General features: G+C 38.3%; 1 protein-coding gene across 3 annotated transcripts in view; it reads left to right on the forward strand.

The window, feature by feature from the left end:
• fgd4a (FYVE, RhoGEF and PH domain containing 4a) overlaps positions 1 to 13,511 on the forward strand; it is a 50,242-nt gene that overhangs the window by 2,099 nt on the left and 34,632 nt on the right. The window contains exon 1 of one of the 3 annotated variants that reach the window (XM_087797709.1): positions 2,188 to 2,395. The exons of 1 other annotated variant lie outside the window; for it this stretch is intronic. In XM_087797709.1, the coding sequence (XP_087653835.1) occupies positions 2,332 to 2,395 (64 nt within the window). In that variant the 5' untranslated portion in view covers positions 2,188 to 2,331. Of the gene's footprint in view, positions 1 to 2,187; positions 2,396 to 2,415; positions 2,538 to 13,511 lie in introns of those variants that run through there. One more of the 3 variants, XM_087797706.1, reaches the window with a different exon arrangement.

Raw genomic sequence — 13,511 nt, forward strand, 5'->3', positions numbered from 1 at the left:
TAGAGCAAATAAAGAGTTCTCTCTTATTTTGCAACTTTATATTCGGATCATTCGGACCAACAATGTATTTTCTGTGTTTGTTGGCAAATGGCGAACTTGTTAGGACTGACAATATGTCTTTGTTTCTGGTTTTAATGATTCAAATATGTTGGGCTGGTCTAATGTGTGAATAACAGTATGAGTTTGTGATAATGACACTTTGTGTCTGCTGGTCTGGAGTCAGTGTTTGCATTGTGTCGCCCACTCATCTACTGCTGGCTGAGTTTCTTTGTTGTGTTCACGCCGAACTAAAGTCTATTGTCTTCAACGTCTCTAATTCATTTATATAACATTGTTACTGTTAAATTCAAAGCAAATATAATAACTGGCCATGTGATTTTCATAAACTGCTTCTTTGCATTATGATGTTGTTCACAGTTTAAAAATAATAAAATGTAAAAAAAAAAGATCCAACAACCTAACCCACTAAAATATAAAATATATGTTTAAAAGCTGAAGTAATACTATATTTTCCGTTTATTAATTACTTTTAAATCCAACTCTTTTTTTCCATATTTATAATAATTATTTATTTATATATTTATTTTAAAGCCAACAAGCTGTCTTCTTTTCTAGTTTATTGAAATGCCACACATCCGTCTACCAGCATGCCCTGCTTTATTGTTATTGTTGTCGTTTTAGATGGTGGTTTCAGTTTTTTATGTTTCCAACAGGAGTTTCAAAATAAGAGGAAAATAGTTTCTTGGCTCCTCGTTTGATCCAATTTTAATCTTTAATAATATAGGAATGTTTTATATCTTGCATGAAAAGTACCGGGTAGTCTTAATGCGTTTTCTAAAGACACCAGAAGGGGGCGGTGTTTGCCTTGCACAGGTGTCTAAACTTCTTCCTATTATTATTTATCGAATTCCTCTGTTACTGCAATGTCATGAGTGTAAAATAAATCTACTTTAGTCGTTTATTTCTCCTCATTCGGTTATGTTGTTTGGCACAAACACTCTTAAATTTAACCAAACCCGATGATTTTAAAATAAATATCCTTGTTTTATTATTTGCTTATAAAACACTGAATAATTCTTAAGATAATTAACTGTGACATCTAAGTCTGAGAGTCTCAGATTGTTCCTAGATTTAAGGACAGCTGCAAACTCGTAAATGTGATCAAACCTGGAATGTTTACAGGCTTCTTGCACCACCGCAACCACAGAAGTCTATTTCCTGGTGACAACAGAAACTTGTTGCCTGATAATAATGTCTGAAGTGAAGCCTACTGGTCCTAATATGTCAATTATGTCATTGTATGTAAACAGTTGGCTTATTATAACAAAGATTATTATTTTTGTTACTGAACTTACTTAAACATGTTACTCTTGTTTCTTAAAGGAGTCTACTGACTCCTTTAAGAAACATCTTAAGATGTTTCTATTTGTTCAGGCTTTTCCTTGATTTTCTGGAATTCCTGTGTTGTTCTCAGTATTATCTTGATCTTTAAAGTATATACTTTTTTGAGTATTGTTTTGATTGTTAAAGCGCTTTGTGACCCTGGTCTGGAAAAGCGCTATATAAATAAATATGACTTACTTACTTACTTACATTTTAGGATTATAACACTTTATAGTACAGTAAATCTATAAACTGGGTTTGCTAGCGGCTGAAGTTTTTTGTTTGGGATCTCTGTCACCTTTTCACCAACATCATGTAAGGTTGTGACATAAACAAACATGTTATATAGTGAAATTGTAGATTTTATTATCTTTCCTCCATCAGTTTTACTGGTAGAAAACTCACATAACTAACTTAAAAAAGGAAATATTGAAAAAGAATTCCATATATGTATATATACAATATATTCAGAAAATCCACAAAAAGCATGCGTTGTTTTGCCATTGAATGTTGTTTTAAAATCAAAATGTTTTCAAATAATATGTTCTTTGCTGTTGGCTCTTGAGTCTGTTTCCAAGTCCTGGTCTGCCTTGTTGTGTTATGGTCCCATGTGCTTCCTGACTCCTGAGTGTGTTGCTTCCTCTGCTGCTGGCTGCCATTGTTAGACTGTTCTTGCCCACCAAGATCTCCTGTTCTTTCTCGAAGATAACAGTCAGGACATGAGCTCAGTCAAGAGCACTTTATGTTTAAGATGTTTGCAGAAGTTGTTTTGCAAGGTTTCTTCACGTTTGCGAAATTGGGGAACTATGATATGCAAGAGCAAACATGTGAAGGTGTCTGACTGATCATGTGGGTTTTTTTAAGCTTTTATGGTTTTATTGGTCATTCGTATCTTCATCTGTGACATCATTGTTTTTATCGCTACCTGGTTCGAAGCGCCTCTGCAACATGGACTGGCTCTTCAGTTACTGGAGGACCTTCCTTAGATCTTCTCAGAACCTCCTCTCTTCGGGTAGGTGACTATTTGTTAGCAGAAAGAACACGCTTAATTTTTTAAGACCAAGACTTTGGACCTGATATGAAACGACGACGCAAATATTGGTTTTGGAGAAGGAAGGGTAAAAACTTAAAGATGTGTCTGCTCTGCTGTTGTGGTAAGACCTTTCTTCTTTCTTTCTAGTGAATCTACAATATACGCTTGAAAAGGCCATTTATTTTACAATTTGTTGTATGTTTGTTTTTTAATCACTTCTTTAAATGTCTCTCAAATTGTGTGAAATTGCTTGTTAGGATTGTGACGCACAATTCACTACCAACCCATTTACAGTTCAGAACATTTCTGTCTAGTCTTTCTAGGTGTTCGTATTCGGAAGAATTTGTATATACAATATGTATCAAGATACAAGGGTAACAATTCGATATGTTTTGATATATCGTGATACTGTAGTAACAATTATATATTTATTGTATTGTCGAGTAATTTGACTTTGGGAGAATTTACAGACCACATGACGACGTCGTAACTGCTTTTATTCATTTTTTCGAAATGAATTTGTGCCCAAACATCAGTTATACAAGCTGCTGGAGTCCAATGCATCCTCTTGTCCTCAGTCATCACTGTGACCTTTTCATTGTTTATAAACTGCATAGGACATAATGACTGCCGATATCTAGCGGCCGGATGTTTAATTGCAAAGAAAAAAAGGCAGTAAATATTTGAATGCTAATTGTAAATAAAAATTTCAAAAAATTAAATAGTGATTTTTTTACACATATTTTATTGAAATTTAAACCAAAAGATAAATATGATAATACAATAGGATTTTAAAAAAACATATAGTACCTCTTTCTCTTTCATTTTAAACTCACAAATTATATCCCAGGTCAGATTTATACCACGATCCATTGTGGAAATAATTGCTCATTTTCTAGAGATTAAAAAAAAAAGACCTTTATATCATGGCAAGATGACACCGGATATATTGATGTATTTTGCTTTCAGTTTTTCATCTAATATTGCCCACAGGTTCACAGAAATAAAGAAGGCAATGTCCATTTACCTGCTTGTGAATGAAGATTTCTGCTACTAAAACAATAAGTTAAATTGGTTTTCCTTCTGCTGGTTTTTCTTTCACCATTAGTCTCCGTGAGGGCTTCCACTGGAGCGATGGACTGAACTGTGACTCAGTATTTAAATCCTGCCTGCTGGGAAAAGAGACTGTTTTGTTCTCTGAGGCCTGGGAACCGGTTCCCCCCTCTTAAGACCCCTTTCCAACCACTTCGGCCTCTTGGCAGGCGTTCCTGGTTGCCCATTCCACAACCATGTTAGCATGCAGCATGGTGATGCAGTCATGTGTCTGTGTAGTGTTTTCCTTTAGAGTACCTTCCTCAAGCCAATCGGGGTTTTGGTCTTTTTTTTTTTTTAGGTGAGAGGAGGAAACACAGAGACGTTCTACTTTCATCCAAAAGGAAGGAAAAGGCTGGGAACCAGAACGCCTTTTCCCAGTGATTGTTTGAAGCTGGGAGAGAGTTTCTAGACGAGTAGAAACGTTTTGATAAAGTTGTGAGTTTGATAAGGAGCCTAGCTTGTGGGTAGTATCCAAGGTTGAGTATCTATGCTAACAATTATTGCCAATTCAATTTTCTTGTATATTAATCATCATGTGAGAAATGATGGATGGAAACAGGAGGCCCCTAGTCTCGGACGTCTCACTGTGTTGCTTTTGTTCTGAGCGAGTTCACACCACAGTCCAGCAGGTGTCAGTGTCAGCTGTCGGGCCCGAAACAGCTGAGACCAAGAGCCGCTTAATTAAATAATCCTATGGAGATATTCTATACATTTACAGTTTATTAAACACCAACATTAGTTTTAATAGTATTATAGCTGGAGAAGACAAATATACAATGATAAAACCTTGTATTGGCTTCAGTTTTTATTTTATGAATATTTTGAAATTCCAAAAATATCAAGATAAATCTGTATTGTTACAACATACAGCAGTGAAGAAAAAGAGGAAATTGCTGAATAACTATTACACATTCTAAGATGACCTATGTTGATGTTAAAAAAAAGAAGCAAAAACGTGCCTTTTTTAACGTTAAAAATGGAAAAGAATAAAGCATTCTAGAGATTTTAGAGATTTTTTAAACAAATATATATATAAATGTCACAGTAGAGACTGGAATCCAGTAGAGTCCAACTAGTAGAGACACCTACATACATAACCCTACACAGTAGAGTCCCAGACTCTACTAGTTGAGAATCTCTACTATGGTTACAATGTGCGTTGACAGAAGGTTTTTCAGATACATAAAGTAATTCACCTAAAATAGTAATGCTGAATGTAGGCTTACCTATGCTGAATTTTACGTGTGAAATGATTCAGTCTATTTTCCAAAACATTATGATGCAATCCGAATTTCTCCTATTAGAATTGGAGATTGTCGTGGTAGAATTCCAATCTCTACTAGTAGAATATGGAATTCTCCTAGCAGAGATTGGAACCCCAATATTCAGATCCCGATTCACTAGAGATTGGAGAGAGATTGGAATTCCAATAGATGGATGGGTGGATGAAATAGAGCAAAAAAATAACATTTATCCTATAAAAAAGTCAACAGACAATTCAGGTCGGTTGCAAAAGGCTTTTATATTTTTGGATGGAGCAACACATATATTTTTATATCATCATTAAATGTTAAAAATAGACTCCTCACATGACTTCATGAGCTAACAGATAATTAGGAAATCATTACACAACAATGTCACTGACAGACAAGAGAATAATGAGCTGCTTATCTGCAACTGTGATCAGATCCTCTTACTGAAGTGGATTAAAGTGGGATTTATTCACGTGTGTTTACTGCAGAGATGAGGTGGAGAGTGGATATACTCTATTAAAGCCTTGCTCAAATCTATTTGGTGTTTGGATAAACGCTTTTGTCTGGTCTTTATTCCGTCACACATCAGGACTCTAAACCCCCTTCACCACCACCACCACCCCCTCTCTCTTGTCAGCATGGATTTACGCTTTGACTTTTTTCATGGATCATCCTCACCAGCAACCTGTTAATTTATCGTAGGTTGCATTAGATTAAAGATTGTGGGGTTATATGTTTAATTAAAGTGTGAGTGCGTGGGCGGCCCTTGTTTTTCACTTGTGGCTAATAACCAGGGGCCACACAGTGTCTCCTACAGAGAAGAGGAGGAAGAGATGGAGAGGGATAAGTGAAGACTGAGGTGTGCAGGCGTAGAGACAGATGAGGTGCTGGAGGGGGAGGGACACGTCAGCTGTGCTGTCAAAGTAGGTGTGAGGCGTGTGAGACGAGAACGGTGCTGATGATGCGTAAAAAGGAAAAGACGTGCTAGTTTAATGAAGGATAATAGAAGGAGGAAGAGATGATGTACTTGACTTGCTTGAGCGCTTCTATCTTGTTGATCAAATAAAGATCTTTTATTTGCATTGACAAAAGTTTAATGCAACAATAAACATGCATCTAAATATGAAAATTAAATAGATGTACAGAGGATTAAAACATTTTTTAAATACAATATTTGGATGGATTATTATCAAATGAGGATTTCATCCTTTATAGTCTTCAATCTAAGTTTTCCATTTCTGTCATTTCACTACAGGTATTTGTAAATACTCAAAGTTATCAAAACGATTAGAAATAAAGACTGAAATTAGAAGAAAAAAAGTCAAATTTCATGCATATAATGCATACATAAATTTATCCGCCATTCCTCCCTCCCAAGGGACTGTAACCTCTGCCAGGATCACCATTTTGGCCGAGTGGGACCACGGGATAATGTCTGGTCTCGGAGAGGTCATGGTTCTCTCTTGAGGGAACTTGAGCTCTCGATCATGGTCCACTCTTAAGTTCCAGTCGCATCCAGGTGTATACAGTGATCTTCTTTCCCTCTGGGTGATGTTCTGAGCTTCTGCCCCTTGTGCAACAAAATAGATCAGCCTCCGCGATGTTACATGGTCTTTTGCTGCTTGACTACCTATTTAATCACCAGGTCCTTCCTCTCCTTTTTTGTGGCCTTTGACCAAACCTTGGGGGCTCGCCCTGACTGTGTCCTGCCAACAATCTCTCTGTGCCTCAGTGTGCAGATAGCCTGGTCAACCGCCTCTCCAGCCTTCCACTTGCATCCTGTTCGCACCGGAGTCTTGGTGTTTCTTACAAACGGGTCAGTTGAGTCTCTCAGCTCTACCACAAGCCTCGCCTTCTCCTGTTTGTTATCCAGGTTGATGGACTTCAGTGGCAGATGGATTGTGTTATTCCCAAAAAGGCCTATGTTGGAGAGGCTCGATGGTAAGCCAAGCTACTTGCGTATAAAATTGTTGGCCTTGGCATTGCCATCTTCAGTAGGATGTAGTAATCTCACACAGTTTCAGGGGCCACATCAGGCGCTGGTAGAGGGCGAATTGATGGCACCAGACCTTAAGTTTCCCAGAAGGTGGCTCTTGTCAATCCTCTCTTGGCCATCAACTAGCTGTTGCATGATGGTGGCAGGCATACGGATTTCAGGCAGATCGGCTGTATACAATCTTCCCAGACTTCTGACTGGTTTTTCATCCAGCAGTGAAATCCTTTCTCTATCCACGAGAATGAAATGTTTTCATTCCAAGCTCCCTTCCAGATTGAGAGACTGTGGGACTTTGTTCGTTTTATTCTCATTCTGGCCCATCCGAGGAGTTCTTCTCCTCTTAGGGCAGTTCACAGCGCTGTTTGGAGAATGCCTTTTACATCATCCATCTAACACTGTAATTCTGGTAGCCTTTGGCCTGTTTGGGATCTTACTCCTCGCACCATCTGCCTACCGCCAATCAAAATTACCCCAAAGGCTGCCGTAAAGAGGTTGTGAGAGATTGAGCAGCCCATTGCAATCCCTTTCTCAAGCTGGTGCCAGCTAGTAGTAGCTTCCTGAGTGGTGTAACAGACTTGGAAACTGCTGAAATAGTTGGCTACCAGGCTCTGGATGCAGGTTGGAACATGGAGGAAGTGATGAGCTTGTGGGGGACAGAACCATAACCATTTTCCAGATCCAGGCTGTCTGGATCTGTTCCCAAATCATGGTTAAGTGTTCCACACAGCCAGGGAATCCTGGGATGCCTGCCTTCTGACAGCTGGTGTCGATAAAGCTGTTTTCTTGAAGGTAGCTGGTCATTCTCTTTGCAAGCACTGAGATAGAAAATCTTCCCTTCCAGATTCAGTAGTGCAATTCCTCTGAACTGGCTGATGTTACGGGAATCCAGCTCTTTTGGGATAAAGGTCGTGACTACTTTGGTCCACTCTGATGAGATGGCTTCTGTCTTCCAGGCCACCCTTTCAGTTTCCAAAGAAGCTTCCACCACCATTGTGCAGCTCTTATATACCCTTAAGAGCACACCGTTCAGTCCTGGTGCTGAGGCGGATCTTGCATGTCTATAACCTGCCTGACCTCTGCCCACCTTGGTGAGATTCAGGCACAGCAGGGCGGGGCACGTGACCTGGCGAACCAAGAGGGGTGTTCTTCTCATGGTCACCTAGTTGACTTTTCATATGCTCCTCGGGCTCCTGTGGAGTGGATTCCAATTTTTCCATTATTTTTCCCTTCCAAAAGGTCCCGGAAGAACCTCACCCACTCTTTCTCTTTCTTGCCTCTCCGTCTCCGAATCCGCTCAGCCCTACACAAGGTCGCCTTCAGACCTTATTTCTCTTTCTCTTCAGCTTTCCTCCAGGACTTCCTCAGAGACTGCCCTTCCTTTGCCAACTTCAGTATCTCCTTCTCTCGCCTCCCTGGGGGTGTTCTTCCTTCGCACCATTTCGCCAAATTTCTCCTTGCCTTCTTTGTATATGATGTTACCGAAGAGGTTCAGCTTGGTGGTTGCGCTGCCCTGCAGAGATTTTCCAAGGATAATGTGAAGATCTTGGTCGAGACTACTCCATTCCTTTCAGGCTTTGGGCCACTTCTGATCAGTTTCTCACTTCTTGCTTGTGTCCGGTGTCCACTGTTGGGCGTCTCCTGGTGCTCATTCTGTGGGGTGGGAACTAGGTGTCGTCTGTGCTCCTGCTGCTGGGAAAGGTGCTCTTCTTCCCCCTGGCCATCTGCAATATTGGAAACAGCAACACTGTGGTGCTCCACCGTGATCTATCTCCTACTTGTCTGATCTGCTGGTGCAATGCAAGATTGCATGTGGCTCGTTCCTCCGCACTTCGTCTTCTAAGGATATGTACTCCATATCAAGATATGATATGTTTTTTATTTGTAATTCATTTTGTGTGTCATTAATTGATACTTGCGATTCTTTTCCTCTTTTAGAATTAAGAACTATTGATTTTGCGACGTACTACATCTCATAAAAATATATTTATAAAAAAAAAATCCCTCACATCAAGCAACAATTTGAAGTGTTTTGTGATTAACTTAACTTATTTAAATTGATTTAAAAATATAGAAAGTATTATTTTTCTGTTTTTACTTCTTGGTGACTCAATATTTCAGTTGAGAGTTTGTGTAAAATAATAAAAAAAAAAGTGAGAATAACAGCACAACACAAAGTTATCTTACTGTAACATCTATTCATAGTAATATAATTATAACACCATATATGTGTCACATTGTATTCAATTGTTTTCAGCAATTGTTTTGTGAAATGTCCAGATTCCTGAGAATGTAATATGCAATTTAACAAGGGTATTAGCTCTGAGGGCCTGGTGGTCTTAATTATGTGTTTTATTGCTCTTAAAATTCTGCCTGGATACAAAAGTGGCTGCTTGATATTCTATTCTTGTGGTGGCTGTAGATGATGATTACTTATCACAGTGATTGTCTTTGTGTTTATTTAAATGTGTGCTCGATAGATGCATGATAATGTTTTATGTGTGATTGTTGATGTGAATACTGGAATCTTAAACGAATACATATTTATTGATAGTACCACGCATAACTGTTGCCATGGAAACAGCTGGTGTAACTTCTTCCTTTAGCACATATGAACAATGATGAGATATTTATCAAATGCACATCACATATTATCGTATACTAAAGTTCTTGTACTCAAATGCTTTCCAAGAAGAAGTTACAAAACAAGTAAAAAATACTTTTACTTGTGCTTTCATTTTGTGTAAAAAGCAGAAAAGGAACTGTGACATAATAATAGAATGAAACTGCGAAGGAGACTTCTGTTTCTGGACACGTCTTGTTGTGTTGTGTTGGATAGAACAAGATGCAAATGATATATCTTTTAAATCTTATTTCTTACATCTAATTGTAATTGTAAATGCACCATGTAAATTGCTAAATTGTAAATTTGTATTGATGTTCAATAGGTTATTTTCTAATTGTTGATGTTGCACATTGTACAAAAACAATGTATAATTAGTGGATCCCCTCCTCTACTAATGGCATTTATACATGATTCTGATGCCTTAACAATGTTTTTCTTTCTGACAATGTTATTATGTCACTTTTAGGAGTTTGCAGTATTTGTGGCAGGGTGTCAACTATTTATATCATTAGTTACATTAATAAAAAACAAAGCGAAAGTTCTGCTAGAGTAGTTGTTTTTTTTACCTCTAGTGTTAAAGCTAGTGTTGTGTATCAGCAAGAATCTTGCGATACAATACAGGAGCACTGATGGAATATATATTGATACTATAAGAACAAGGATATGCTTGTAGTATTGTCGAGTACTTGACTCTGGTGTTGCAGAATTCACAGACCACATGACTCTTGACGAAGTGCTATAATTTGTTTTGAAACAAAAATATGTCTTAACATCAGCTTCGAAAACTGCTGGAGTCCTCTGTATCCTCTTGTTCTTAGTCATCACAGAGGACATAATGACTTCTGCCATCTAGTGCCCGAAGTTTGAATTGCAACATAAAAAATATACCCTGCACATTTTTTTCAAATTCAAAATTCAAAAATGGTTACAATGCTGTTGAATATAGATACAGTATTGTTAGGTGAAAACATGATACGTAATAGTATCTATATTTTCTTATACACCTGGTTAAAGCCATTTATATTTGGTTATGATGCTGGTAGGTAAGTATTTACTTGCTGAAGTTTCTCTAGCAATCCACTTTCTTCCCACAGTCCAAACACATACATATTAGCTAATAGTGTAAATATACATGCCTGTGATAGGCTAGAAACCAGAACACATTGTCCACTTCCCCTCACTTCAAGTTACCTCCCTGTTACCACATTATGAAAAAGAAAACAGATGATTGGGAATATTTGAGCACAAGCTACAACCCTTCTGGATCTGAACTGCTGGTAACAATCTAAAGGAATAATAAATAATTAAAATTCAGTCCAGCTGTCACATCTGTGGTGTTTATTGGTTCTGTTTGCGGTTCTGTGAGTTTGTGCTTAAGAAAACAATTAAACACCTCCAGACAACACCTGGTTAGTGCAGTGTTGGACACAGATGGACAGAGGGCCTCGCTGAAAATCAATGCCACGGACTGAAGAACCAATGATGTCCCTCATTTGGTACCCAAGAGAAGATGTTTCTATTCTCACCTATAATCATTCGGTGGTTAGGATTATTGACCGGTAGACACGTTGAGTATGATGCTTTCTTGGTGCCTGTCAAGTGAGGTCTTGTGTATATATTCACCAGCGAGAAGGTCCCAGGGCAGACCCAGAATGCATTTGTGTATTGTAGAATGATTTTGTATTCCTCCAATGTACGGATATTCCTGATGTATTTGCATACATAAAATATCTGTGTCAATTACTTTCTAGACCATGGTTGGTTTGCCTCACTTTGCAGAGGTCTGGTCTAAACAAAAAGTGCCATAAGACTTCTTTCTTGCCTTGGTAGAACTTTGAGGAGGACCAGAGACCTTAATGTTAGCCTCCCAAGACACATGTTATTTGATAGGTCTCAGTGGAAACATAAGCAAGTATGACCTCGTATGTGTTTTTTGGTGTTTCACGGTTCATATCAGCTGAGCTACACTTCCAAGCATGTGTGTACGAGTCTGCCCTTAGAGCATCATGTTGACCTCGCAGTGCTAATGGGTCTTTGTGGACACCACAAGGAACATTGTTTGTGGGTTTTCACGCTAATGTCCTTCATGTGGTTTGGTAGCTTGACATTTAAAGAGACGTGCATGCAAACTCTTTTCTGGGTGTAGTTGTGTTTCAGATACTCATAGCGATGCTGGTTAGCAGGCTTGCATTGACCCCGAGTGTGTGTGTGACGCACACGTGAGAATCATTTACCAGAATTGTTTTATAGTTGTTTTTATGATGGGAAATGGTCAAATGTGTAATGATAAATTACAATATGTATTCTGGAGCTTTCCCAAGGCTCAGTTTTTGGCCCTATTTGATTTGCAAGGTCAGGCTTTTTCTGTAACACTTTTCTAGAGATAAGAGATTGTAATCAGTACCGTAAAAAATGTGTCAGTTTCAATATGATTCTTTTTGAATACTTTTATGTACTTAACATCATTTTATGTAAGTTTATGATATCATGAAAATGGCAAAGTCTGAAAATGTTATGGTTATTTTATTTCCTCTATCTATAACATATGGTGTTAACCACCAGGTGGCATCTGTCTCTCTTGCGTTTTTGATGATAGATCTAGTATTTAAATTGATATGTTTTTGTTCACCCTGGAACATTCAAACTTAATCTAGAGTATGTTTAGTTCCTCAACAAATATTGACTTTTGAGCTAAGAATACTGCATATTTTTTGCTTATTTATACCATTTTGGTCTTTAATTACTGTTTAAAGTTGTTTACTTGCTAAGGTCTTTGCAGAACAAAATTAAAATGAAGTAGACAGTTTTTTTGTGAGTTAAACGAGAAGTAAGTTGTTAAGATAGAAACCCACATGTCTTAAGTGTGAACGTGTTTGCATAGTCACATCCACTATTTGATGTTTAACAGCCTTTTCTCTCTTGCTTCCGTAGAAAGCTTCAAGCAAGTCTGACTGTTAAAAACATACTGTAGCAACATATAAGCCCAAGCAGTCAGTCTGTTTTTTTTAAACATGGCCACAGCAAATTATTATGTGTGGGAGGTCGTTGCATGAGGAGGGTAACATGAATAATACATAACATTATTGACCATGATGACACGTCATGAAAGTAGACTTTGTCCTACACAATGTAGTTGAAGTCAAAGGACACTAGACATTTCAATTCAAATATGTATGTTTATACTTCTTAATTGTCTTTTCCTTTTTCCTCAAATACTGGATGTGACTTTGCAAACACGTGTGAACCTGAGATGTGGGTTTCTATCTTAACACCTTACTTCTCGTTTGACTCATAAGAAAACTGTCCACTTCATTTTAATATTGTTCTGCAAAAACCTTAGCAAGGAAACCACTTTAAACAGTAAGTAAGTAAAGAACAAAATACAACCAGTGCACCCCCAATTTTTGTAATATTCGGATAAATGTCTAAATATTATACAACGTTAATAATATACAACTTTATAAAATGGTGCTACTGTCTTTGGTAGTCAAATTGATTCTATAAAGTATTAAAGTTCCTTATAAAGGATAATGTTAGAGCGTCTCTTGTTGGATTAAATGTCAAATGCATTTAATAGGTTTGTCAGAAAGGGAGAAAGATGTAACATTTTTGAATTCAACTACTTAATTTAACAAGTTTTTCCTTCACTGTGGAGCATTTCTTGAGGGCAGATGTTTTGTTTTGTGTCACCTTCATGTATCCGTGTCCCCCCCCAGCATCATTGTATGACGCTGGCCATTGGCTTCTTCCCCTCTGGCCGTCCCTCCCCACATCTCACACAATGGGACCGATTGTCCATGCGACACACACACACACACACACTAAGTCATACACACACAGAGAGGGGGCTTTGCTCGTGGGCTGTGTGTGAAGCTCCCCCGCTGCCATATGCCTCATCTCTAGCGGAATGTCATTATCTTCATTCGAGGTGAAGGAAGAACATTGAAAGCATCAGCGAGATCAAAACAGGAGGTTGAGGGAAGGGGCGAGTCGGTCTGTGGCTCAGGGTGTGTGTGTGCGAGAGAGAGAGAGAGTGAGGGGGGACGGAAGGGGAAGGAAGGGAGGATGCAGTCAATGCAGCAGCTGAACGCAAACCTGCCGGTGTTTCTCTGCAGCTTCTCAAGGAAG

Source organism: Callionymus lyra, chromosome 8 (assembly GCF_982586985.1).
Source record: "Callionymus lyra chromosome 8, fCalLyr1.hap1.1, whole genome shotgun sequence".
Classification (NCBI taxonomy): Eukaryota; Metazoa; Chordata; class Actinopteri; order Syngnathiformes; family Callionymidae; genus Callionymus; species Callionymus lyra.